This window comes from Manis javanica, chromosome 4, assembly GCF_040802235.1.
Source record: "Manis javanica isolate MJ-LG chromosome 4, MJ_LKY, whole genome shotgun sequence".
Taxonomy (NCBI): Eukaryota; Metazoa; Chordata; class Mammalia; order Pholidota; family Manidae; genus Manis; species Manis javanica.
The window spans coordinates 166,649,655-166,676,851 of NC_133159.1; the positions used below are offsets into that span (position 1 = coordinate 166,649,655).

Genomic DNA, 27,197 nt, shown 5'->3' on the forward strand with positions numbered 1-27,197 from the left:
ACACAGGAGCACCTACATATGTGAAACAAATACTAACAGAATTAAAAGAGGAAACAGAATGCAATGCATTCATTTTAAGAGACTTCAACACACCACTCACTCCAAAGTACAGATCAACTAGACAGAAAATAAGTAAGGAGACAGAGGTACTGAACAACACATTAGAACAGATGGACCTAACAGATATCTACAGAACACTCCACCCAAAAGCCACAGGATACACATTCTTCTCAGGTGCACAGGGAACGTTTTCAAGAATAGACCATATACTAGGCCACAAAAAAGAGCCTCAGTAAATTCAAAAATATTGAAATTGAACCAGCTTCTCAGACCACCAAGGTATAAAACTAGAAATAAATTGCTCAAAGAAAATGAAAAAGCCTACAAACCCATGGAGGCTTAACAAAATGCTTCTAAATAATCAATGGATCAAAGACCAAATAAAAACAGATAAAGCAATATATGGAGACAAATGACAACACTAATTCAACACTGCAAAATCTGTGGGACGCAGTGAAGGCCGTGCTAAGAGGGAAGTATATTGCGATACGGGCCTGCCTCAGGAATGAAGAAAAGTCCAATATGAACAGTCTAGACTCACAATTAAGAAAACTAGAGAAAGTAGAACAAATGTGGCCCAAAGTCAGTAGAAGGAGGGACATAATAAAGATTAGAGCAGGCCTAAATAATTTGATGAATGGAATCATGACATTATGTAATGTCTCTCTCTACTCCTTGTAATTTTCCTAGCTCTGAAGCTCTGAATATTTCATGTAGTATTAATATAGCCTTCAGCTGTCTTTTGTTTGATATTTTACATTTCCCTTAATGGAGGTCAGATTCTCTTAGCTTTCCTTCATCTAAGTCTCTCTCTCTCTCTCTCTCTCTCTCTCTCTCTCTCTCTCTCTCTCTCTCTCTCTCTCTCCTTTTTGCATTCATTCTACAAGACTTTTGCTTAGATAAAGGATTCTCTTCTGGGTTGGCAGTTCTTTCCTTTCCTCACCTTAATCATTCAACATTCTGTGGCCTCCATTGTATTTTATGAGAAATCTGTGATCATTCAAATTGTAGTTTATCTTTGCTTTTTAGCATTATGACATGTCTAGGCCTTATCAGGCCTAACTGTTTGTTAATGATTTTAATTTTAGGCCTTATCAGGCCTAAACTCTTTTGAATTTGCTCTGTTTGGGGCTTGCTGAGCATCTTGAATCTCTAAATTTATGTTTTTGTCAAATCTGGGCTCTTTCCTGCTTTGAGTAAGAATTATATTCTCTAAAAAAATAAAATTCTCTTTTCCTTTATATAACACCTATAATGTGAAGTTTAGACAGTTTGATACTGTCCCACAAGTTTTCTAAGGATGTATTCATATTTTTCAGTGTTTTTTCCTGTCTTTCTTCAGTGTAGATAATTTCTGCTGCTCTGTTATCTTCAAGTTTACAGACCCTTCTATCATCTCTGTTCAGTGGTTGAGCCCATGCAATTTCTTTTGTAATTTCTGGTAATTATATTTTTCAGTTCTAAATTTCTCAATGTGGATCTTCTTTTATAGTTCTTATTTTTCTGCTAAGAACTTCAGTCTTTCCAATTATTTTGAGAGTGTTAACCATTACTGCATTTACTATGGTTATAATAGCTGCTTTAAAGTCTTCTGTGATAATTCTAACGTTAGGCATCTCAAAATAGGCATCTGTCCTTTCTTTCCCTTGAGAATTTGTCACATTCTCCAGTGGTGTGTGTGTGTGTTGTTTTAGCATGTACAGTAAATTTTGGATTTTATTCTGGTCATTTTGAATATGATATTGTCATTTCTGAGTCATGTTTGCATCTTCTGGAGGTTGATTTGTTTGTTTTAGCAGACAGCAACCAGTGTAGATGACATGTTCTGTCTCACTTTCTGTGGGTGGCGGTTCTAATACCAGTTCTACTTTCAAAACTTTCCCTGTGCTCTTTACATTTGGCCTGTGCTATGTCTCTCAGTGATAGTCTGGGACTTAGGCAGTAGTATATATCATACATTATTAGTTCTCTTTCTCATAGCCTTTGCTATACTTTATGAGTCTATTTTAAACAAACACAAGTTGTTATTTGTATTACTTTATACCCAGAATAGGGATGTCTTTTCCAGTTGTTTCCTCTCCATGATTTCCCCCATTCTCTTCAGTTTCCAGTGGCCTTTTCCCAGTTACTTTGGTCAGAAAGACACAGACGCCCTTAGACTTCTGCATTGTACAGTTCCCCGTAACTGAGGCTGTCCTTGCATACAGTGCAGAAAGAAGAGAGAAAAGGAAAAAAAACATAATGGCAATTCTCCTCATACTGTTTGGGCAACAGAGGCCCTGTTTCTAGCTTTTCTGGCCTGAGAGAAAGGTTTTTCTCACAGGGTTTTTCTGTTCCTCTGGCACTGCAAGTCTAGGGCGAAGAGGAAAAAGAGTAGGAAAAAACCCCAGCATATTTCCTCACTATCTCCAGGTCACAGGGTCCCCTTGGGGATAGAAGAAGGGGACTCCTTTTAAGGGTTTTCTTGTCATCACCACTATCAAAATAGTTACTCAGGCAACTCTTAGGTCAAAGCCAGGAGATAGAGGAAAACGGAATCAGAAAACTCATGACTACACCCATTATGCTTCAGGTTTTGACTTCTCCCAATTATCTCTATTACCTGTTTATGGAATGTTGAAATCCTTTGGCCATTTATATATTGGCAGATTAGGTACTTTCTGAGTGATTTGAATGATATGTATATATTTAAGGAATATTAACCCTTAATTAACCCTTAATCTGGATGTTTCTGTTTTTGTGTTTCATTCAAATTTTTTGACATAGTAATTTTTAAAAATGCGTTAGTCTTTTGTGGATTAAAAAAATTTGCTAATAGCCATTTGGGTAGTCTCCCTAATTAGAGTATGTGTTGTGGTTTTTAAAATATTCTGTTTTATTTTTCTCAAATTTAGAACAAAATTTCTTAAAATTATGAGTGATTGCTACAAAAATTTAGGTAATACAGATGTCTAGGCTAACAGGCAATGCTCTTCACAGCTCTACTTACTTTAAGAGAGAAATATTAGCATTTCATACAGATCCTTCCATACTTTGTTCATAAGTTTGCACTATATATATATAATTGAGGTATGACTTACATGCAGTAAATGCGTGTACAGTTGGAGTTTTGAAAAGTGTACACTTGTATAATTCACTATCCCAATAATATGTAGAACATTCTATCATCCTGTGAAGTTCCTGTGGTTCCTTTTGTTCTCACATCCCCTTTTCTGCCCCCTACTAGCCCCAGACAACCGGGCTTACTTTAGACAAATTTTGCCTGTTAGAGAATTTAGGGAAATTGTGTAGTATGTGCTATTTTGTTTCTGGATTTGGCTGAACATAATGCTTTCCATAGTCACCTGTGTTGCTGCCATGTATCAGTATTCTACTCCTTTTTATTATGATGCCTAGTATTTCATTGTGTGAAATTCTATAATACATTATTTTATTGATAGATATTTGTATTATTTGCAGTTTTTGGTCATTATGAATAAAGCTGCTGTGTACTAGTTCCTGTGTGCCAGTGTTATAATTTCTTTTGAGTAAATGATAACTAGTTAAGGACTTACTCTATCCTAGTAAATGTTTATTTAACTTGATAAGCATCTGTTAAAGAGTTTTCCAAAATAGTTGCACCATTTTACACTCCCATCAGCAATGTAATGAGTTTCAGTTCCCCACCTGGCACATTTATCATTTTTTTTTCTATTTTATTTTTATTATTTTTTGGTATCATTAATATACACTTACATGAACAACATTGTGGGTGCCATACTGCCTTCCCCGTGGCCCCCACACACCACATTATGTGTGGTAATCATAATGCTTCTTTTTCCCCTTATCCCTCCCTTCCCACCCATCCTCCCCAGTCCCTTTCCCTTTGGTAACTGTTAGTCCCTTCTTGGTAACTTGTGATCTGAAGACTACCATTAGGCCAAATGGTTTCTCTTCCCTTGTATGAGTGAGATTTTGTAAATCTGAATATAAATGAGGGAAAAATTAGTCCATGTGACTATAAAGAGGGCTACCAGAATCCAGTAGAAATTATAAATGCACAATAAAGGAAGAGTTGTCAGCTTCAATTTCTTTTTCTAGACAGTGTTCAATAAAATTAGTTTTTCACAAAGAAGCATTTCCAATGCAGACCCATTGTAATGATTTCATAAAAGTTCAGACCACATAACCAGACACACAGCAAAAAAGACTTCAATCAGTAGTCCTTGTGCACTAGAGGCAAGTCTGCTAAATGTACAGCACACTCTTCATCCTTTTAAGGAATCTGAGCATGGGAAACTTCCAGTTCTTACCAACTTAGAGGGCCTTTTCAAAGGCAATGCTACAAACTGGTGGGAGCCCTATCACGTTAGATGAGGCAAAACAGAAGAGCGAATTTGTTTTTCTTTAATAATGACCTGTATTTTGGTAAGCAGCTCCAAGATGGCAGCCCAAGATGTGACTTTTCCCCTTAGAGGAAGAAGTTTATCTAAAAAACAGAAACCTCCTTATATCACTAATAGCGATTCATACTTATATACTTAAACATATTATTTCCTGAATTGAATACACACTAGACACTTTACATTGGGAGAATGGGACAAAAATATGCAGGACCATATAAAATTCGTCGGAAAGGGCTGCTGTGTTGGGCCAAATCTGTGCTTATATAGTAGTGGCTCAGAAGGGGCAGAGGTGCGGGAAGAACTATTAGCAAGCAGGAAGAGGCAGCTGGAGAGAGAAAGCCCCCTGCCAACCCCATATCCCTCCCCCAGTGGCCATGGCCTGTTGACTTTAGTTTAGGAGAACCTTAGATGCCATAACCGCAACTCCTTTCTTGGCTATTTTGGTCCTTAGCAAAATTAATAGTTATTAGTATTAATGGAGTACAGAAAGTACAAGGATCAACGGCATCACTAAGAAAAATGTAGAGATAGCGCACATGAAGATTATGTGATTGGCTATCATCTTTGCAGAGGAATCACCACCAGTGTTTTTCAATCTCCATGGTTCGTTTCTCTCCGCATCACTTATTTTTTACTGTATCACGACACAGACCCATGGAAACACTAAGTGGCTCCATCCCCAGTACTTTTTACTGCATTGCATCTTATGGATCCACATTTTACCCAGCTTTCTTCCCACCCACACAAGTGCTAAGAGGGTATTAAAAAGGAAAAGATAGCATCTAATGACCATCTTTTCATAAATATCAACCCAGAGTAAGAAACACATGCATTCTTGCCTTAACTGAGGACTGAAATAATCAAGTAACAGGACCTTAAGTGCCCTAATGGAAATGTACAGTATGAGATACATCCACCTATCTATACACACATATGGGCACTCATGTGTATATACAATATATACATACAAATGATAATAGCTATACCAAAAATGTGCATACTTAACAGCTTTTTAAAAAGCCACTAGTGAATGGCACAAATGGAGAAATGCCAAAGAGGTGTTGCGAGTACAATAAAGTCATATTTCACAGGTGAAAATGAAAATACAGTATTATTCCAGTGTCCAACACAATGTACTCTATGAAAGTTTAAAATGCCAGACATTTAGTACTTAAAGCAGAAAGTTACTAAAGTCTGCCTTATGGTCTGAAAAAGACACTCATAACAGAGTTTTTGGTTTTTGAAAAGGGGGTGAAGAAACAGGCGGGAGTGGGAAGGAGTGTCAAGGACAGTTTCTTAGTTTGCTGAGTGGTGTTTATCTGATGTCTAGGCAGCTGAACATCATGATGGTTATGCTAAAAAGTTCAATTTACTGGTAAATCCTTGGCTTAGAGTACTAAGCGTATTATACCTGTGGGTGTGGCTTTAAATGCAGGACTAGTCATCTCCAGGTATAGAGATCACTGAAAAGAATGGCAGTTCTGAATAAAAATAATATAAGTACATTTTCCAGCTATCCTTATGTATCAATAAAAATACCTGTAGACACTGTAATTTGGGGATACAGCTGATTTTAATAAATGGAGAAAAATATGTATCAAAGGGAAACCAATTAAGGAACATATCAAGGCATGAGGTTTTACATTTTCAAAATGTTAATTAAAAAGAACACAGGAAACTTTTTACTGCCAAGTTCTGGATACCAGATATAGCATTTACAAATTTCTGATATGCTGGACGAATTTCCCATATTTTTTATTTTCTTAAACACATACATATTAAGTGAACACCAGCACTGGGGAGGAGGTAGTATTAGTTTAATCGAAGGTTGACATTTGTACACTGATTGAGAAAGTGCCTGCTTCTTTCTTTAGGATCTTTCAAAATCCTTCAGATTTTCCTGCTTTTACTCTTTGATGATCCCTACCATGATTGAGATTCCTCAGAAGTTAATCTTACAAACACACACAAACCAATCTGAATGATTAATCTGAATTAATTTGAATCTTTTTGCAAAGTATATATATTTTAATTCAAATTAACTTAATGGAATAATCCAGGTATAGTGATGTAAAACTGGTTGCCACACAATTCAATCAGATCTGTGTGTCAAAAACAGACCCTTACTGGGCAGACACTTGGAGTCAGTGTTCAATCACGATTTTACAAGTACATGTAGTCTGCATGAACTCACTCATTCAGTTTGACTAATTTAAGTCCATTTCGATTTTAGAGTTTTATATGCAAAACTGATCTGCTTCAGTAGTGTAGAGGAGCCAGACCTAGTAAGAATTCTTTTAAAAGATATCAAATTCCATTATATTTTTGGACATTTTATAAATTCTAAAGTTTGGTCCTATCACTTTCCTCTAAACATGTAGATATCTCAATTTGTCTGGTGTTTTCTGTTGTGTGATGTTAACATGATGCCAAGCAATCACTAAGTCTCAAGGAACTAGAAGTTTGTAAAGTATTGCAGCAACAAAACAGCAATCAACAACAACAAAAAAAAGAAGAGGACCTGCACATGCAGCAAAACCTACAGTGGTGCTGAGGGTTAGTCAGCCCTGGTAAAGTCACAGGCTCAGTGACTCCTGGCTCACTATGGCAACTAAGCACTTAAGTAACGGGCTATTCTACTTGTAAACAGGAAACCCCATAAACCAAAAGGGGATAATCGAATTATGTCTAAGTAGTGTGATGAGAATTCCAGGAGATGGCAGTCTGTAAATACGGCATCATTCAAATACCTCTGTTCTTTGATTTGTATTGGCTACATGTCTTTGTTTTTGTATAAAAAAAGTAAAAGTACTGTTTGGGGTCTTGGAAGTTAACAGAGCTTAGCTCAGCTAGGATGACGTATCACAGCATAAGCAACAAAACGTCAGGATATACATAGGCTTCATCTCCTCACTCTGCTACTGAACATACCTGTCATATGAGCTTTCAGGGGCCCCTCTCACCCTTTCTGTCTTCCCCTTTGGAGACTCACAGGTTTCATGATGCAATTTCCACAAAACTTGGGATCTCCTGAAGCACCTCCATCTCACCATACCACAAAGAAGGCACAATTGAATGGACCAAAAAAAAAAAAAAAAATCCCTGACAAGCTTGCAGCATTCAGAAAAAGAATTAGGTTGTCTTCTACTCTGAGTCAATGCAACCCTTTAGTGTTCATGGATTTCCACTTTTTCCCTACTCCAAATGAGGCCAATTTAATAAACAAAAGTCAGACAAAACACATTTATTTAATAAACAAAATACATTGGTGAGGGGATACAGGTGTGTTTCCATAATAACTTGTTTTAGCATATGCTGCCTGCTGTGAGCGGCTCATAAGAACCTGGGGTATACAGAGAAAGGCTTTAGATCTTTTCACAAATTTCTTAGGATAGACTTGTCCAAAAGTGATGACTCAAGCCATGTTGCTGAATTGTTTTTGCAGTTTTCAGATAATACACCCTATCTAACCAGTTTCTTTTTACCACGTGCACTGTATGTGTGCATGTGTGTGCGTATTTGATAAACGCACATACACACCAATTCCCCTTTACATAAAATTTCCCCAGAAGTTAAAAACAAAACAAAACACAAAACCTGATGGCTAAATACTATGACATCTCAATTAGTAAACACAAAACAGAACGCTTTACAAAAATGTATAAAATATACCATCTGTACTCAGCTTCCACATGGTAGCACCCAAGTGAGGAGGCTGCTTGTGATGATGTCTACAGGGAGTTTCCTTTGGTGGACTGTTCCAGCGGAATGGCCATTCTCAATTATTTTGATTTGGTTGTTGATCCATTGATTATTTAGGAGCATGTTGTTAAGCCTCCATGTGTTTGTGACCCTTTTTGCTTTCTTTGTGCAATTTATTCCTAGTTTTATGCCTTTGTGGTCTGAGAAGTTGGTTGGTAGAATTTCAATCTTTTTGAATTTACTGAGGCTCTTTTTGTGGTGTAGTATGTGGTCTATTTTGGAGAATGTTCTATGTGCACTTGAAAAGAATGTGTATCCTGTTGCTTTTGGTTGGAGAGTTCTATAGATGTCTATTAGGTCCAGCTGTTCTAGTGTGTTGTTCAGGGCCTCTGTGTCCTTACTTGTGTTCTGTCTGGTGGATCTATCCTTTGGGGTGAGTGGTGTGTTGACATCTCCTAAAGTGAATGCATTGCATTCTATTTCCTCCTTTAATTCTGTTAGCACTTGTTTCACATATGCTGGTGCTCCTGTGTTGGGTTCATAATATTTATAATGGTTATATCCTCTTGTTGGACTAAGCCCTTTATCATTATATAACGTCCATCTTTATCTCTTGTGACTTTCTTTGTTTTGAAGTCTATTTTGTCTGATACTAGTACTGCAACACCTGCTTTTTTCTCCTTGTTTGCATGAAATATCTTTTCCATCCCTTGACTTTTAGTCTGTGCATGTCTTTGGGTTTGAGGTGAGCCTCTTGTAAGCAGCATATAGATGGGTCTTGCTTTTTTATCCATTTTATTACTCTGTGTCTTTTGATTGGTGCATTCAGTCCATTTACATGTAGGGTGATTATTGAAAGATATGTACTTATTGCCATTGCAGGCTTTAGGTTTTGGTTACCAAAGGTTCAAGGTTAGCTTCTTTACTATCTTACTGTCTAACTTCACTCACTTATTAAGCTATTATAAACAGTCTGATGATTCTTTATTTCTCTCCCTTCTTATTCCTCCTCCTCCATTCTTTGTATGTTAGGTGTTTGTGTGTGTGTGTGTGTGTGTGTGTGTGTGCTCTTTTGTGTTTCCTTTGACTGCTTTTGTGGGTAGTTGATCTTATTTTTTGCCTTTAGTTAGTATTTGATTGGTCCGCTTTCTTTGCCGTGATTTCATTTTCTCTGGTGACATCTGTTTAGCCTTAGGAGTGCTTCCATCTAGAGCAGTCCCTCTAAAATACCCTGTGGAGGTGGTTTGTGGGAGGCAAATTCCCTCAACTTTTGCTTGTCTGGGGATTGTTTAATCCCTCCTTCGTATTTAAATGATAATTGTGCTGGATACAGTATCCTTCATTCAAGGCCCTTCTGTTTCATTGCATTAAATATATCATGCCATTCTCTTCTGGCCTGTGAGGTTTCTGTTGAGAAGTCTGAGGATAACCTGATGGGTTTTCCTTTGTAGGTGACCTTTTTTCTCTCTCTGGCTGCCTTTAATACTCTGTCCTTGTCTTTGATCTTTGCCATTTTAATTATTATGTGTGTTGGGGTTGTCCTCCTTGGGTCCCTTGTGTTAGGAGTTCTGTGTGCTTCCATGGTCTGAGAGGCCATTTCCTCCCCCAGTTTGGGGAAGTTTTCAGCAATTAATTCTTCAAAGACACTTTCTATCCCTTTTTCTCTCTCTTCTTCTTCTGGTACCCCTATAATGTGGATATTGTTCTGTTTTAATTGGTCACACAGTTCTCTTAATATTGTTTCATTCCTGGAGATCCTTTTACCTCTCTCTGTGTCAACTTCTCTGCGTTCCTGTTCTCTGATTTCTATTCCATTAATGGCCTCTTGCATCTCTTCCATTCTGCTTTTAGGTCCTTCCAGAGATTGTTTTATTTCTGTATTCTCCCTCCTTAGCTCTTGCATATTTCTCTGCAAATCTATCAGCATGGTTATGACCTTTATTTTGAATTCTTTTTCAGGAAGATTGGTTAAATCTATCTCCTTATATTCCCTCTCAGGGGAGGATGTCTGGGTTAGTCTGGTCTGTATCAAATTCTTCGGCCTTTTCATGTTGATAGAGGTAGTCATAGGCAGTTGGCATGTGTGTCAGCTGGGAGATCAAAGTCCCTTTCCACTTCCTCCTGGCCTTCCTTTCCTGGGAGAATGGTGACGCTTAGCAGCTTTTACTGGGCAGCTGCGTGCAGACAGGGTCTCTGATTCTTGCCCTGCTACTGTGGAGTAAGCTCCATGCGATTGCTGTGGGCGTGGCCACTTTTAGGCTGCTGCTTTGCTCTGGCGGGTCCGCACCAGAGGGGGAATGGGTAGCAGGCCATTTATCACTGTGAGGGGCCTCCGAGCTGTGTTGTCACCCAGAGGGTTGGGGCACCTGGAGTTCCTGGGGATTCCCAGCTGCTAGGCTGAGTGTGCTGGGATGCCTCCGTCCAGCTGTGAGACCCCTGTCCCTTTAAGGCCTTCCAAAAGCATTTGCTTTTCTTTTGTCCCAGGTGTGCCGGTCGCGGGGACCCGCTTGCAGGTTTTACTGTTCAGTTTCCCTAGTATCCAGCACACCACACACTGCACTGTGTGTCCGTGCTCTGGTGCAGATGGCTAGGGCTGGGTATTTAGCAGTCCTGGGCTCCCTCTCCCTCCCCGCTCTGACTGCTCTCCTCCCGCCAGGAGCTGGGGTGGGGGGTGCTCAGGTCCTGCCAGGCCGCGGCTTGTATCTTACCCCCTTCATGAGGCACTGGGTTCTCGCAGTTGTAGATGTAGCCTGGCGCTTGTACTCTATCTTCTGGTCTCTGTTTTAGGAAAGGTGGTATTTGTAGTATTTTCAAAATACATATGTTTTTGGGAGGAGTTTTCCGCTGTCCTACTCACGCCACCATCATGGCTCCTCCTTGCCATTCTCAATTATTAAGTTACATGTAAGACATGTGTGACCCTTTGGATATTTGTCAAGTGACACTGGTGCTTCTGTTCATGCCCTTTTCCATCCATCTCCCGGCAGCTGTCCGCCTCAGAACCCGAAGGCTATTGCGAACTCCCATACTGCTACCTCGGGGTACCCCATGCATTGGCTCAGAAGGGTGACCTGCATGGCTGGAGACCCACCTTGTATTGGATGGCCCCAGGCTTGTGGTAGCCCTCCTATGGGATGCCCCCTGTGAGGAGCTCCGGGGGGTGTTTGGCTGAATGCCTCAGGGGCAAGGTTAGAAAGGTCATTTCTAAAACCCAGTCCCTCGCTTTCAGATTTGAAAGCTTTCATCTCTTTTGCTCGACACTCCAGCAGGCTTCGTATTCTTTCAGTGCACTCATTCTGAAATGTCAATATCTCATCTTCCATCTGTTGTGGGTTGGTGGGGGGAAGCAAAAAGAAAGCTCATTTATTTTAAGAAATCTATAAACTACAGAAACAGTAATTATTCTGGTTTAAAGTGAATCATAAAAATTTCCACTCTGGCTATTTTAAAGGATGTACAAAATCAAGGAGATGTGCTGTATAAATCATATATAACTTATATTGCTAAAATGTGTAAATTCAAGTTCTTAAAAGCAAATGTAATAATCTCTAGTGAAATAATAAATCAAAGCAATTATCATCAATGGCTACCAAGTCCATTAGGTAAAAAGATTGAAAAAGAAAATGTGTAAGGAGAATCTAGCCTTCTTAGATACACCATAAGGTCACGCTAATGTAATAAATATGGTATTGGTGTAGGAACCAGTAATTAGTAAAATAGAAACAGAATGAAGTTTGTAAGTTTTTAATGCAGGACAAAAGCACTAATTAATTTAATGGGAAAAACAACACAGGCACAAGTGGCTAGCCATCTGGAAGAAAATAAAAATGGAACCTCATCTGATACCATATTCCAGAAAGATCAGAGCATTAAGTGAAAAACAAACAGAAACCATAAAGTTTCCATTAGTAAGTTAGGAGACTCTATGTACTTAGAAATCAGTGGTTGGGTAGCCGTCAGAATCAGTTTTGGACAACTCAAAGGTTTACAAATATATATAGCTGGCTAGAAATAGTTTTAGTGTGAAAAAATACACAATAGTCAATGACAATGGGAAGAAGTTGATGGAGAAACTTTTAATGAATGAGAATATCTGAGCCCACTCATTAAATATGACTTCAAAGTGGGACAACTGGACATTACATATCTTTTGATGTGATGCAAAAGGAAGTGTAACACAGTAACCCTTATGAACATTCCTCGCAAAAATTTTTAAAAGGAAAAAAAATTTAAAGTAAATATAATCATGCCCCTAGATCTAATGACCAGTTTACAGGAAATGCAAAGTAAAGAGGAATGCATTAAATGACGCCATGAGGATGGAATCAGCCAAATTCAAATGCGAGAATTCCTACAAAGCAAATGACCCAGTCCACAGTAATAAAAAAAAAGGGCATGGGAGACTAAAAGGCTTAAAAGACAATCAAATGCAATATCTATGCCATGTTTGGGCCCCAGTCTAAATAAACCAAGAAGACCTTTTTTTAGATACAAAGGGAAATCTAAGTACTGAATATTAGGTAATCTTAAACATTTATTATAATTTTGTTAGTTAACACAATGGAATTATGACTATGTTCAAGTAAAAGAGTCCTTATTTCCTTATCTGTGTTTGTAGTGAAATGATTCTATGCTGGGATTTGCTTTAAAATATTTCAGATACTCTGCACCCTATTCTGCTCCCCTAAAAAGCTGCATGTGGAGTCGGGAAACAGATGAAATATAAGCAAGATACTGATAGCTGTTGAAGTTGGGTAATGAGTATTTGGGGACTTCATTGTACCAGTTCTTAATAATTTCACTAATACTTTTTGTGTATGTTTGAAAATTTCCATGATACAAAGTTTTAAAAAAATAGGAAATAAAGAGTATTTGTAAAGAAGTATTAAATTAGGTTTCAAGATACTTGAGGACTTAAGCCAATAGTCATTGTTCTCTACACAGAAATCTAGCTCAACAGATGTGCTTAATTTGTATGTATTTTTTTTTCCTAAGTTATCATTGATATACAATCTTATGAAGGTTTCACATGAGCAACATTGTGGTTACACCCTTCACCCATATTATCAAGTCCCCTCTTATGTATCATTTTTTAAAGTGCCCATTTAAAAACACACAATTTAGCATGGAAAAACATGCAAATAAAAAACTGCCACATAATATGATAAGATGTAATAACAGATTTATAAGGTAAAGCAGAAATACAAAGGGATGGAGTACTTCGCTCTATAGGGGAAGAGGAGTAGGGCAAAGAAGTCTTCTCAGAGAAGGTGACAGAAACTGGATTCAGAAGGAAAAGCACAAGTTTTCCAGACGACAAGGGAAGGGGAAGATATTTTCAGCAGGGGGAACATGGGCAAAGGCATGCAAAATGATAAAAATGTGTGCGGGGAATTACAAATAGGCCAGAATGGACTTTGGTAGGGTGAGCTTGAAAATTATTAAACTGTAAGTACTAAAGTGTTACAAAGGTTTAGAGAGGGCACTTCCTAATGAAGGTTGAAAGAGAACCTAGATTAGACACAATGCTTCTTCTAAGGGAAAGATATCAAATTGTTAACTGGTGATTTCTGAGTGGTGAGATTAAAGACATTTTAATTTCTATTTGTTTCTCTATAATTGCCAAGTTTAAAAAATATGTATTTGTAAAATAACTTTTCCACTCTTTTAATATCTACATATAAAATACCCAATTCACATAGAATTAAATTTATATATCTGTAAGGATTCAAATAACTTCAAATTTTTCTTTTAAATCTTTTCTATTTCAAAATTTCAAAAGTCCATTTATTAAGAACATTTAATTCAAAGGACCTAATAAAGGATAGGCTTGTACTGAGTATTTAACTAATTTGAATGCCCTGTATATTATCTGAAGGAAACTCATGATAAAAATATTAAACACATGAATGCTTATCCACTTTTATCCAGTAAGCACCCCTTCAATTTTGTTTGCTGGATTAGTTTTGTCATTTAAGAAACTCAGAATATTTTTCAACAAAAATTAAAACTAAGATTTGTGATAGGTTATATTAACCCCCATTTCTTTGAAAATATCTTATTTATTACTGTAAATAAGAAAGGTAGTTTCACTGGATATAAGACTTCTGAGACTTCTCTCCTAACCTATCTTCTCTGAGATCAAATGTCTGAATATTTGCAGTTCAGTATGTCCTGTAAGATATTCCAATGGTCAATTCTTATTTAAAAACTACCAAGCATCTTGTTGATATTAAGTGAAATATTCAGGGGAAATTAAAGGAAATGTTAAGACAAAGAAAAGCTCATTTATACTTTGGAAATACTGCCACTTTTTATGCATGTATGAAATGCACATAGAATTGAACATTTATAGTTATGTTGTCATGTTGCTGAAACTTTAATGTAAATGAAGCACAAGGAAAGTTGCAGTAAGACCTCATGTGAGCCTCAACCGAGGCATCCTCTGTTGGTGTCTTGACCTGGAGGACAATTCTTGGTTCATTTGGAGGCTGAAAGCAGTCTTCAAACAGAATTATTATACATCTAGAAACAACTAACATTCTCTCTGGTTCCACCTCTATTTTGAGATGACTTTCTTTTCTGTACAACTGGTAGGCACAAAGTACAGAAAATACAGATGTTACGATGTTTTCAAATCATACCATGGGTATATCACTGCCTTGGTAGTTGCCAACTGACTGACCCCAAACTGCTTTATAGTCATGCACTTCACTTGAAATATAAACATGAGCCCTAAAAATCAAGCAGCAACTCAAAGCACTGTAGATTTATTCCACTGTTTCTTTTATTATTTTTAATACTAAATAATCTTATGCATGTCTATTATCAAATACAAACCACCACAACCAATCTACCATATTAATATAGCCATTATAAGTATTGGTTCAACTCACTTCAAGTGTGATTTGTCTTTATTTTATTCAACACCTCATAAGCATTTTTCCACATTAATACTATCTTTATAGCCATATGGTTGAGTAAGATTTTACTAAGTGGCTTGGTCATAAGCACTTAATTATTTTAGATGGTTAGGTGTTTTAAACCATTGTAAACTATGCCATAATTAACATATTTATGCATATTGCTTTTCCTGTATTCAGGATTTCTTTTCTCTAAATTCTTTGCTTAACATTTTCAAAGATCAATATATATTTCCAAATTGCTTTCCAAAATGCATTAACAATGTATGAGAGTGCCACTGCACTTCCGGCAATGGTATCAGCCCTATGCCAACATTTTACCTGGTTTGTAGAACACAAAGGCTTAGTTCATATATTGAAATGACTACACCTAAGATACTAATTAGCACTCTTTAACTCGGAGCCACTAGGTGGAGCTAAAAATACTATTAAAACAGTACCAATATTTCTCTCATGACACTATGACTGAAATACTATAGGTTTCTCTTTTAGTGATAATTTTGAAGCATAAGAGATGGAACTTTAGATTAAATTTTAAATATGCAAGCTGAAATCAGGCAGATTTATGAAATCTGTACATGGGACAACTACATTTTTCTAAAAATTTATATGTGTTTCTGTCTTCCCATCTTGAATGAGAAACACAATTGAGATAATTTTTAGAGGCAAGTAACTCTTAAAGGAGCCAGTAATGAAGACAGCTGTGCCAGAGAAATAGCAACACCTTATTCAGGTGGAGTTTTTAAGAACATATTTTTTTAATAGAAATGAGGTATTCTATTTTTATCACAAGAACTGTAGAAAGTAGAGGAATACCTATGGGCCAATTAATGGTCCAGAAGCAATGACAATTTTTAATAGACAAAACCATTAGGCACGTGTTAACTTACAATGGACCTAAGACCATGCCAGCTGCTGGGAACTTACGGCTCAGGAATTCTGGAACATAGCATTCAATCCTGGATACAAGTGATATTCTACTACTACTCAGAACAAATGTCTTTCCTCTCTTTCTTTCTCGAAAGCTTCTACCCTTTGTTCTTTCTCCAACACACACACACACATGCAGCCTCAGTACCTTAAAGGACACAAGTGAGTTTAGGGATTCTAGTTCTAATATATATGATAAAGAATAAGTAAAATAAATAAAGCTACATCTAGAAATAATATTTTCAGCCTGAATCTTCATCTGTGTAAAACTGGTTTTACCTTCTGTTTTCTAGTAATGCACCAATCTGTACAGTTTAAGACCAGGGATGAATGAATAAAGTATATTCCTGATCCCTCTTCCTTGTCTCTCTCAAGCAATTACTAAAGTTTTTTCCTTCACTATCCAAGTTTCTTTCCAATTTCTTTAGGTACAACTAGGTACACAAAAGAAGGGAGGAAGATGGAGCCAGAGCTATCCTTTTACAATTCAACTATCTTCACATAACTCCACATCATTCCTCTAGTAATTACTACTTAAGTATATTCCTTTAATACATCACACTCATTTATTTTAAGGTTCATTACTGAATCAGTAATTTTAAAGAAAAAGAAAACACTACCAAAACTAGAGTTAAGGAAATATGGTATTGTGAAAACAATCTAATGCCACCTCTGTCATCACAAAAATATATTTATGAAATGATTTTGATGAAAGCAAATCCTGGCACAATTACTTTTTTCTATTATGCATACCTGTTGTTTTAAGAGTGCCTTGCGGAAGGAGACCCTCCGTTTCAGCTCCCGAAGCTCTTGACCGTGTTGTGCCTCAGCCTGCATTTTGATCTTGCTCTGAAGTTCAGTCAACAGCTCCAGTTCCTGCTGCAGCTGCGTTTTCAAAGCCTGGCACTCTGCCTCCTGCGCTTCATCCAAATGCGGCTGAAAGAGAAAGAAAACATACATCCTCCTGTGAGCTACCTTCTCATGACCTATGGAAAGGAGGACGTGTAAGTTAAGGCAGACTACTCTTCTATAGGGCACAACTGTTCTCTTTTACATCTTGGGGTAAACATCTCTGGAAAAGGAAAACACAGCAACGAATGAGAGCATTATAAGAATAAAGCTGTCATAAGCTATTTGGATGATGCCTAAATAATCATTATTTTTGAAAGGAAAACAGAATCTGATTGATATAAGACTGGGAATGTCTTCTCTCCAATGGAAATAACTACAGAACAGGGACAAGCATGCCACAGCTTATGGGCCAAATGCAAACAGCTACCTGATTTTTTTGTTTTTGTTTTTCAATAGTCCACTAATCAGGAATGGTTTTTTACATTCTGAATTGGTCACATTTTAAACGGCTATGTAAATACCCACATAATAACCTCAGTTTTTCCTCCTAAAATATTTACTATCTGGCCCATTAAGAAAAAGTCTGTAAACTGACATAGCAACTATTTTGTGCCTGCACTCAAATGTGACCATCTGGATTCCTGGTAAAGCGCTACTTTTTGAACCCTGCTTAACAAAGCTGCTTCTCCAATCTTGATGCACTGTTGGTATACGTACTAAACCTCTGCAAGGCACCAGCAGAGAGCCTATGTGGAACCTCATGACCAAGTGTATCAAAGAGAATTACATATGCATCCTGCATATTTCCAAGCAATGCTGAGAACAAGAAGAATATGGACCACCTTCACTATTTCCCAAGGTGCAGCAGCATTTTCATCTCCAACTTAATATTTCAATTTTTGGGATTTTATTCAGGTTGTGGAAGGAAAGGGGCACTAAATTTGTTTTGCCTAAGTAAAATAAACTTACAGCTCGAGTGGAGAGCATTTCATTAATGTTGTGGTCATACTGCTCAGTTAAGATGGCTAAGTTTTGGGTCTGCTTCTCCTTAGGCTTTACTCTTTAGCACCACGAGCAAAAACCTGGAAGTCAGCTAACTAATCTTTCAAAGGTCAAAGAAAAGTTATGAGGCAAGAGAAGGGACAACCCTTCTTGTGGAAATGATAACAGAGATGAACTACATAAACATTTTTGACATAAAATAATTTGAGTTCAGAAACAGAATAACTCTGGCTTTAAATCACAGGTTAATTATTCTGTGAACTCAAGTTTCAACAAAACGTAGTAAGATGAGCTATATTTGATAAGGTATAGCCATCAAGCCTACAAGTAACAACACTTATTTGCTACACAAAGGCAGAACCTACAGTTGAAATTATTTACCTCAGTATATATACTGCCAGATATTGAATGGTTGACTAAGTGTGCAAATGCGTGTATGACCAAACACTCTTGTCAAGGAACTATTCCCACTCTTTGCTCCCATACTACAAAATCAAATATATATCCTTTTCTGCATTTTACACCAATTGAGGTACGAAGTCATAGTCATGTACCTTTATTCTGTGAAGGGTCAACAAATGTGTGGCTACAAAGACAAACTCTTGGTTTAGTTACGCTTAGCACTGCTCTTAAATACTGCCCTTGGTTAATAAAATTCCTCCAAGTTAGCCATAAATGGAACAATGAAATTTAGAATTCTCTTCTGACTTTGTGTAACAGCCTCCATTCTTTAAAAAACTTTTAAATATTCAAATATATTGCCAAGAAAACTATAGTCACTCCATATCACTAGCTAATGACAAAAAGGAATGCCCTGGAAAATTTTTTCAACAAGATTAATACTTATACCAAGAATAAACTATATTCCTCAATGTTTCACTCAAGTGAAAGCAGGATAAACATGTTCCAGTTGTTTCTTAATCACTTAATACTGACAAAATGTCACCTAATGGCAGATGAAGAAATGGGAGATAAACAATAGGTGTTTACCCAAGTCACTCCTCAGAAATGCTGCCCCAATGTCTACAAATACTGCCAGCTCACCTAAGTGTGCAAACTGAAGTCCTCCTATCCCCCTTAAAGTCTTGGAGAAAGTTGGAATAGTTGCAACTATTGAAGTTGAACTACTACTTAGTAAATACAAATTTACCTTAAAAAGTTGCAACTATTACTTACGTAAATGAAATGACATGATGATAAAATAGTCTGTTTTCTCCAAGAAGGGACTAGGGTTACCAAAAAGGAAGGGGTTGGGGAGCGTGGGTGGGGAGGGAGGGAGAAGGGGATTAAGGGGCACTATTATTAGCACTCACAATGTAGTGGGGTCATGGGGAACGCAGCACAGCACGGAGAAGACAGTACTAACTCTATAGTGTCTTACTACGCTGATGGACAGTGACTGCAGTGGTTGGGGGGGACTTGAAAGTATGAGTGAATATTGAAACCACAAAGTTGCTCATGTGAAACCTTCTTAAGATTGTTTATCAATGATACCTTAATTTAAAGAAAAGAGTCTGTTTTGTTCAAATTGGGCAAGTAGATAGATATATACAACTAAGAGGAACATGGTGATTTTCTTTCCCACTAAAGTAACAGAACAATTTCTTTTATGGAAAATCTTGAGCTTATGTATCATGAGAAGGACGCTTTCTATCTGAAGTCTGCCTATGACTGTGAGACATTATTTTTCCCCTTGATTTTTTAACAGTATCTGAAAATCAGACTAGTGTCTCCAAGCTTTCAAACGGAGAAGGGGGCCACAACAGGGAACCAAAAGGAAGGGTTAAACAGCAAACAACTAACCTATTCCAAGCCCCAGAGAAATGAAGTCCTATCAGATTCATGGTCTGACCAAAGAAAACTAAACAAGCTTTCAGTTCGGTTTACTTCTGGGTGCTGCTCACTTTAAAACTGTAATTCATTTTATAGACATGCTTTAAATATCTCTTGGTGAGAACCTCTACTATGTAACCACTACAAAGACAAAATAAATCTGGAAAATCATTATGAATTCTGATTGTGATAAGCATTAACTAATGACGGTTATGAGGGTAGTCAACGTACGAGCCACTCTGTAAACGATGTTCATTAGCTGTTTTGAAGATACAGCAAAGTATAAAATTTTACTTAGATTCACAAGAAAGGGTAAATCTTAGCTTTGCTTCTGTGTTTTGTTCAGGACAACTTGTATGAATGGAGTTGAATAGGAATCAGAGACACCACTAGGTATGGTTTAGCTTCTGGTTTGGACACAGATTACTTCTGTGAGTGAATTTCACTTCACTTCAGGAGAGTTATTCAGGTAAGTGTTGTTACCTGACAATTTTATAGTTAAATTGTCAAAGAGATTGAAGAAGGGGGTAAAGAAGATACCGTGGAACCGGGCTTTATTGGATGTAAACACAAGTTTACAATGTGCAGACATGTACAGATTAACTGAGGTACTACTGTGGGTGACAACATATATAGTGGGTTGTTTTGGTTTTTTGTTTATTAAGATTCATGTGATTATACTTCACATATTTATTACAACTTATGAAATTAGAAAATTCCTTGGAGTTGTTAACTCTGGTTGATTTTGGTAGAGGGGGCTGGACCAGGTGGCCTAAAGAACAAGGAGAGGGAAACCTTTACCTTTATAATAAATGCACTTTGGCATCTTTTGAATTTTGTATCATATAAATAAATTTCTCTATCAAAGAAAATACAAAATTTAAAGTCCTTTGATATGATATATCACCAATACTTGTCTTTCCTTATTTGTCTACAAGAGAGCATGTAGTACCTTCCTTCACCCTGATGTACTAATTAAAAAAATACACTCCAACTACACATGCCCTGGTCTTACCTATGTTACCAAACACAGAAAGAATGGGAGTAACAGTGTGATAATTCCACTATTCCTCTAAAGATGAGTATTGACAATGAAGGGAGAGGGGGTAAAAAGGCGTTTTTCATTCACTGGTTTCTGTACTAATTAAGAACTTACCACCTCTTTTGGATACAAATCACATTCAGAGGAAATAAGATTCCAAAACTATAAAACTTGGAACAACAGAGAGAAGCCAGCAAGTTAGGATGTTGATATGTAGATTGTAGTATCAACACTGGACATTTGGGTACACTTAAAATGAGAATTTTGAATCCTTTTATGTGTTCTCCTTTGCCAAGAAGCTTAGGCTAAAGGTACCTTCAGACTCTTAGGCTGCTGTCGAGCCTGCATGACGTGCTTCCGCCTTAGTTCTCGCTCTCTCCGCTTATTACGCTCCAGCTGGTCAGTGAGCTCGGCTTGATGCTGCAGTCTCATCAACTCACAGCGCATCTTCTGCACTGTGTTGAGGTGGCGGAACTCCAGTTCTTGCGTGGATTCATGCTGTCGCAGTAGCATTGCATGCTCTAAGTCCTTTTGAGCCTGCCTTTTATTTAATTCCTAATCCATAAAAAAAGACAAAGGCATAATTTGATGATGTACAATGCCAGGAGAAAAAAAATCCTAAGAAACAGAATAACCAGGATATAGATGTAATTCTCTGATTCAGTAATGGCTGCACAGTGAATATTAGAGTTTTATTACTGGAACTGTAGAAAATGGGCAATTGCCTTATCTGTTCATTTACTATTTATACTACTTTTAGCAATAAGCTTAAGACATATCACATCTGTCCCAAGAGACTTAATGTCCTTTCTACTCTCTTTCCGTCATTTAGTTTCCTAATTTTGTATCTGAACAGGATTTCTAAGTCATCCTTTGACTTTCTTCAGAGTATACATTCAATTCTACTACATGCAGTATACCCAGTATAGTGCAGGGGTTAGGAACACAAGACTCTAGGGCTAGGCTGCCTGCTTTCGAAATCCTGGCTCTGCTACTGACAAGCAGTGAGTCCTTGGGTTAATTACTTAAACTCTCTGTGCTTCCATTTCATTACTTCTCAAATGGAGACCATAACACAGCTGTTTCATAAAATTAACGTGAGGGTGAAATGAGTTCATACGTGGAAAGCTGTAGAATATCTACCTCATGATCAATAAATGTTACTACAATTTTTTTCAGTTTAAAAGATCAAATGTACAACACACACACATACACTCACACACTCTCTCTCTTTTACTATGTAGAAGGAAGTCAGACGTGCCCCCTTTGCCTCCGCTGCCCCTTCTCCAGGGGCCAACATTTGGTGCATATGTTTCCCAACCTTCCCCACGCTTATCGTGACACAACTATTACACAAAAACATACAGTTTTAAAATTGAATAACAATATATATTATAGGCATATAATATGCTTGCTTTACCTAAAAATATAATGGACAAATACAGATTTTTAAAGAAATTTTTATTGGAAGCTTCTGCTTTCTGATGCCATAGTTTTTCTACTTTTTGCTTTATGACAAATTTTCAATAAACGTCTACACATGATACACCATATAATTATGTTACTATTTCTTTAGGATAGAATTCTAGAAGCAGATTCGATGGGTAGAAGATACATGCAAATTAAATGGTTAAAGCTGCTGAATTATGCTCCAAAATGGCAGTATCAATTTATATTCTTACCAACATTGACCACTTTCCATGCCACTACTAGGACTCATCAATTTTTTAGACCGATCTTATCTAATTGATGCAATTGTCTTAACTTGAATTTCTTTATTAGTGAATTTGAATAATTATGTTATACTTGAAGTTTATTTTAAGCCACTCTTGAAAATAAATTGATCTATGCTCATAGGTATACCTGATAATGAGTACCGTTCTTTTCATTGGCATAAGTTTCTACATATTCCCAATGAATAATTTAATATTTATAAAATTATGTTAAATGGTAGTATATACCTTCATGGCACCCATTTTGGATGAAAAGGCATGTTATCCAATTAATTTTCTCATATTAAAAATTAACAGTTCTTTCATTCGTGGATTTAATATTTATTAAATATTTACTTAATACATATTTATTGAATACCTATTATGGGCCAGCCACTAGCTACAAGGCCTGGATATATCTAGCCACTGGATATAAAAGCCCTGAACAGAACCTGGGACTTGATCTAATTTCCATTCTACTTGGGGAGAGAGAGAGATCCCCATAAAAAGTGTGTGCACGTATGTGTGTATGTGTGTGTGTGTGTGTGTGTGTGTGTGTGTGGTGTGTGTATGAGAGAGAGAGAGAGGAGTGCAAGAATATTTATAGAACGGAGGAGGATTAGGAGATCAGAATTGAGGAGATATGAAGTGAGGGAGAAGGTGAATCGTATGGGTTGGGTTTCCAGGGAAGAAGGACTTAGGCAAAGGCAAGCAGAGGTGCTCTAAGGCCCTGAGGGTGGGATGTGACTGACATATTTTCAGGAAGATTCTAATTTCACACCATTTAAACATACCTCCCTGAGAAGGTCCTGCTCCAAGTTATGGCTCCCAAGTAGCAACTTTCTTTTCAAGCAACGGCATTGCAGCTCTAGGTACCGTTTCTGATGTTGAAGAAGATTGGTCTTCTCCTCTTCTTGGAAATGCTGTATGTTCTGTTTCTGGCTTGAAAGCCATTCCTGTTTTTCTTTTCTTGGGGTGCTCTTGTTTTCATTCAGCTCCTGGCAAGATAAAAAACAACTGAGTTCAAAATACATAAAAATTAACTACATGAATATACTATTTGGTAGCTGGTAATCTTCAGTAAAAATACTTAATTTGTGCCCTCTCTCATGGGCAGGCAGGGCAATGACCTTAAAGGGGGTAGGTAGTATTTTTCTGTTTCTGGAGTTATCCATGAAGTAGGACAAGAAAAGAGAAAACATACACTAGAAAACATGCACACTTTTTAGCTTTGCACAGCTATATTTAGGATGGCTCGTAGCTTTGAAAGCATGCAATGATTGGTGAATGAAGTAAAACATCTTTGTTTGAAGTCCTCCCCAAAAGGGGAAGAAGACAGTGCTTTCAAGTAAAAATCACACATGAATTAAAATTAAGGTTAAAATATAGTTATGTCTCACTTCTTGGCTTTCAACAATAGAAATACTAAGTTTTTGGCAAAGTTAAGGATGGGCTCAGTATAAAAGACCAGAAATTAAATGGAAAATCAACAAAACCACAGGAAAATAGAGACCTTTTAGAATAGATTTAATCTTCAGCACTGTAACCACTGAACAAGGCAAGACCAATGTTTTTCTACAGCATTTTAAACATCATCTCACAAACTACCTAAAAAAATTTATTTATACTGGACAAGATGAGAATACTGACAATACATTCAATGATGCAAACCCAAGGATGCTAATTAATACTAGTATATTTCAACCTACAATGCATCAACCTTGCAGAGAATATAAATCAGCCATCTTTCCTAGGTCTAAGATGATTTTTTAGAGACTATTAACCTTATGATTCTTCATCTGTTGTTCAAGAAAGAAACCAATGATTCATTACTTTCATTGATAAGATATTCAAATACATAAAAATAAATGGCACATGAGCTTGTAGTTCTCAACTTAAGGATGTCAATGAGAAGACAGGGATAATACAGGCATATACAGAAAGAATCACTTGGCTATGTTTTTCAAAATCTTTGGCCAAGGAAATTTCCCACCCACTAAGACTATAGTATGTCCCTTCCTCTATACTGATAATATTCTAAATCAACACACACACACACACACACACACACACACACACACACACACATGCAGACACAAAACTACCTTCTAAAAGAAAATGAGCTTATTAGTTAGACTATGAATTATATGCTTAAAGGATTATCTAAACCAACACATTCATTTATAAAACTAAAACTTGATTTCACTAGGAAACAACTATAGAACTGCATTTTGTTGGAGATTTATTTACAGTTGGGAATCCTGTTTACCATCTTTTCAAATTGAGTTTAACTTTTAGATTACAGTAATGGGAATACATAGCAGGTTACACTCTTTAAAGTTGGAAAAATCTTATCAATGAACCTCACTCGGCAGGGTATATATAGCAAGGCTTTGTGCCACCAATGTCCTTAATAACACATATATCTAATTATAGGTCAAATTCCTACCCACAAAAAATCACTGTACCAAAGAGATTATGGTTATTTTATCAAGATTAATTTATCTGTGTGCTAATAATTAATTACATGGACTAAAAATTTCAGTCCATCAGTCTGTAAAAGAGGGTGTAAACTGGAGAAGTCTCGGTGGGTGGGGAATTTCCTTGGCAAAAGATTTTGAAAAACATAGCCAAATGATTCTTTGTGTATACGCCTGTATTATCTCTGTCTTCTCATTGACATCCTTCAGTTGAGAACTACAAGTTTATGTGCTTTTTATATTTATGTGTTTGAGTATCTTATCCACAAAAGTAATAAAGAATTGGTTTCTTTCTGGAATAACAGGTGAAGAACCATAAGGGTCAATAGTCTCTGAAAAATCATCTTATACCTACGAAAGATGGTTGATTTATATTCTCTGCAATATAATAAAGATGCTATAGTTGACACATATCATTTTCCTGTCCTGACCACTATCCTGAATAATAATCCCCTTTCAGAAATTACCTTAGGACAACATGGCTTTCCTCACAGTTAGACTAGATCTGCGATAAAAATAAGTTCAAGAAAGCAGCACATAAAGGGCAAACACACATGAAATCCTGTAGCCATAAAGACATAATTAGCATGCTTTCCTATTAAAGAAAATGGGATAAGAAGAAATGCCTCTTATCCTTATTCTGTGTTAAAATCAGAATAAGAACAAATTATTGTAATCTGAGCCCAAAGTAAGAAGGTGTGATTTACTTTTAAAGGAAGAGATGTATGGCTCCTTTTCACAGCTAAAATATTTTTATTTCTAGTGACACAGTTACTTAATAAGTGCTTAGGAAAGCTACTATAAACAAAAGCTTTATAAAATAATTCACATTTTCAAGAGATCACTCTTTTTAGATCCCACTCAACTGAGGATCTCAGCCATTGAAAAGTAATAGGTTATAATCAATGTCCTCACTTAAACTGATATATTGTTAGTGGCCACAAACAAAAGGAAATTTTATCTTAATGGTTCTACGAGTAGATCAATATTGGATATAATCAGTAAGCAGGTAAGTGGCTTGAAAATTTTTATAAAGTAAATACCTCCTTAAGTTGTTCCTTTCGAAGTTTGTGTTCTCTCCTCTGGGACTTCAAAAGGCTATTCAGTTCTTTCTGCTGCTCAGCCTGAATACGTTGTTGAAATTTTTTCTCCTCACTGGACATCAGTTCAGCCTATAGGAAAATTTTTAAATGGATCAAATTAGCTAAGCAGATAAGCTTCAAAGCAGCAGTTAAATACACATTAGCAAGGATTATTTCCTCCCACCTAAGAATATAAAATCAGTATAATCATTACCAAAACAAGAATATCCAATAAATTATTAACAAGTATTACTCAGCATCCTTATGATTTGAATTTCAGAGAACCACTAAAATGTAACTCATCTTTAAAATGCTGATCTTTTATAGGGTCAGTGTTTTCACCGTTTCCCCCCCATTTAACTAGAGTATGCTGCCCGACCCCCCCAACTAATAAAACAAAACAAATGTAATTAAGTTATGACCTTTTTTCTAGCTTGACTTGTATATTAACTACTAAAAGCATACTGCTGACTGGCAGCCTTACCAACAACATGAACAGATATTGACACATATTCTGTATGTTGTATAAATTATATACTGTATTCTTACAATAAAGAAAGCTAGAAAAAAGAAAATGATCTTTTAAACTGTCTCCCAAAACATTTTCCAAGACCTTTATTGAAAAAAAATGTGTATAAATGGGCCTGTGCAGTTCAAACCTATGTTATTCAAGGGTGAACTATACATATTCATTGTAAAACATTTAGGAAATACAGAAAAACACAGAGAAGAAAAATCTTGCATGATTTCACCACACAGAGATAACCAATATAAACATTTTGGTGCATACCCTTCCTAATTTTTTCTAGGCATGCATAGATATTGATATAAATATATAAAACAAATCTAAAATCATATTCTAAAATCATCCTGTTTCATGAATTCCTTTCCTAAAAATGTTAGTATCTACCTCTTTACAAAGTACTCAAGAAAGTACAACACCAAACAGGATTCTAAATATTTCTACATTCTTTTGCCAAATTATTTCAAAATCAAATATTCATTTACACCAGAAATTATTTTGCTAAATTCTCTATTACTGTGAGAAGGTGATTCTTCTTTTTTTGCAGGGAAGGGTGAACAGGGTAGCTGTAAATGCCCCAGGGCAGACTAGCCAGACATATTTGAAGATATGGTGTAAATTTATTGAGAAGTTTACATTTTACTTGACAACTGTGATTATCAAAATAAATT

At 36.6% G+C, this 27,197-nt stretch overlaps 1 protein-coding gene across 1 annotated transcript; it reads right to left on the minus strand.

Moving 5' to 3' along the window:
* Positions 1-5,279: 5,279 nt before the first annotated feature.
* Positions 5,280-26,929, minus strand: LOC140849174 (serine/threonine-protein kinase TAO1-like). The gene is made up of 5 exons (XM_073235712.1): positions 25,965-26,929; positions 23,236-23,439; positions 21,045-21,284; positions 16,754-16,936; positions 5,280-11,470 (listed from the first exon to the last, which is right to left on the minus strand). The coding sequence occupies exons 1-5, from the start codon at positions 26,082-26,084 to the stop codon at positions 11,144-11,146; spliced, it is 1,074 nt and encodes a 357-aa protein (XP_073091813.1). The 5' UTR covers positions 26,085-26,929; the 3' UTR covers positions 5,280-11,143.
* Between the last annotated feature and the right edge of the window lie 268 nt (positions 26,930-27,197).

Bases quoted from the DNA above. Each gene is read 5' to 3' on its own strand.
- LOC140849174 (XM_073235712.1), bottom strand. From the start codon at position 26,084: ATGTCCAGTGAGGAGAAAAAATTTCAACAACGTATTCAGGCTGAGCAG. The intron at 23,440-25,964 runs GTATTTACTTTA...TTATCTTGCCAG, and splicing joins GAAAGGAACAACTTAAGGAG to GAGCTGAATGAAAACAAGAG. The intron at 11,471-16,753 runs GTATGCATAATA...AACCCACAACAG, and splicing joins AGGCACTCTTAAAACAACAG to ATGGAAGATGAGATATTGAC.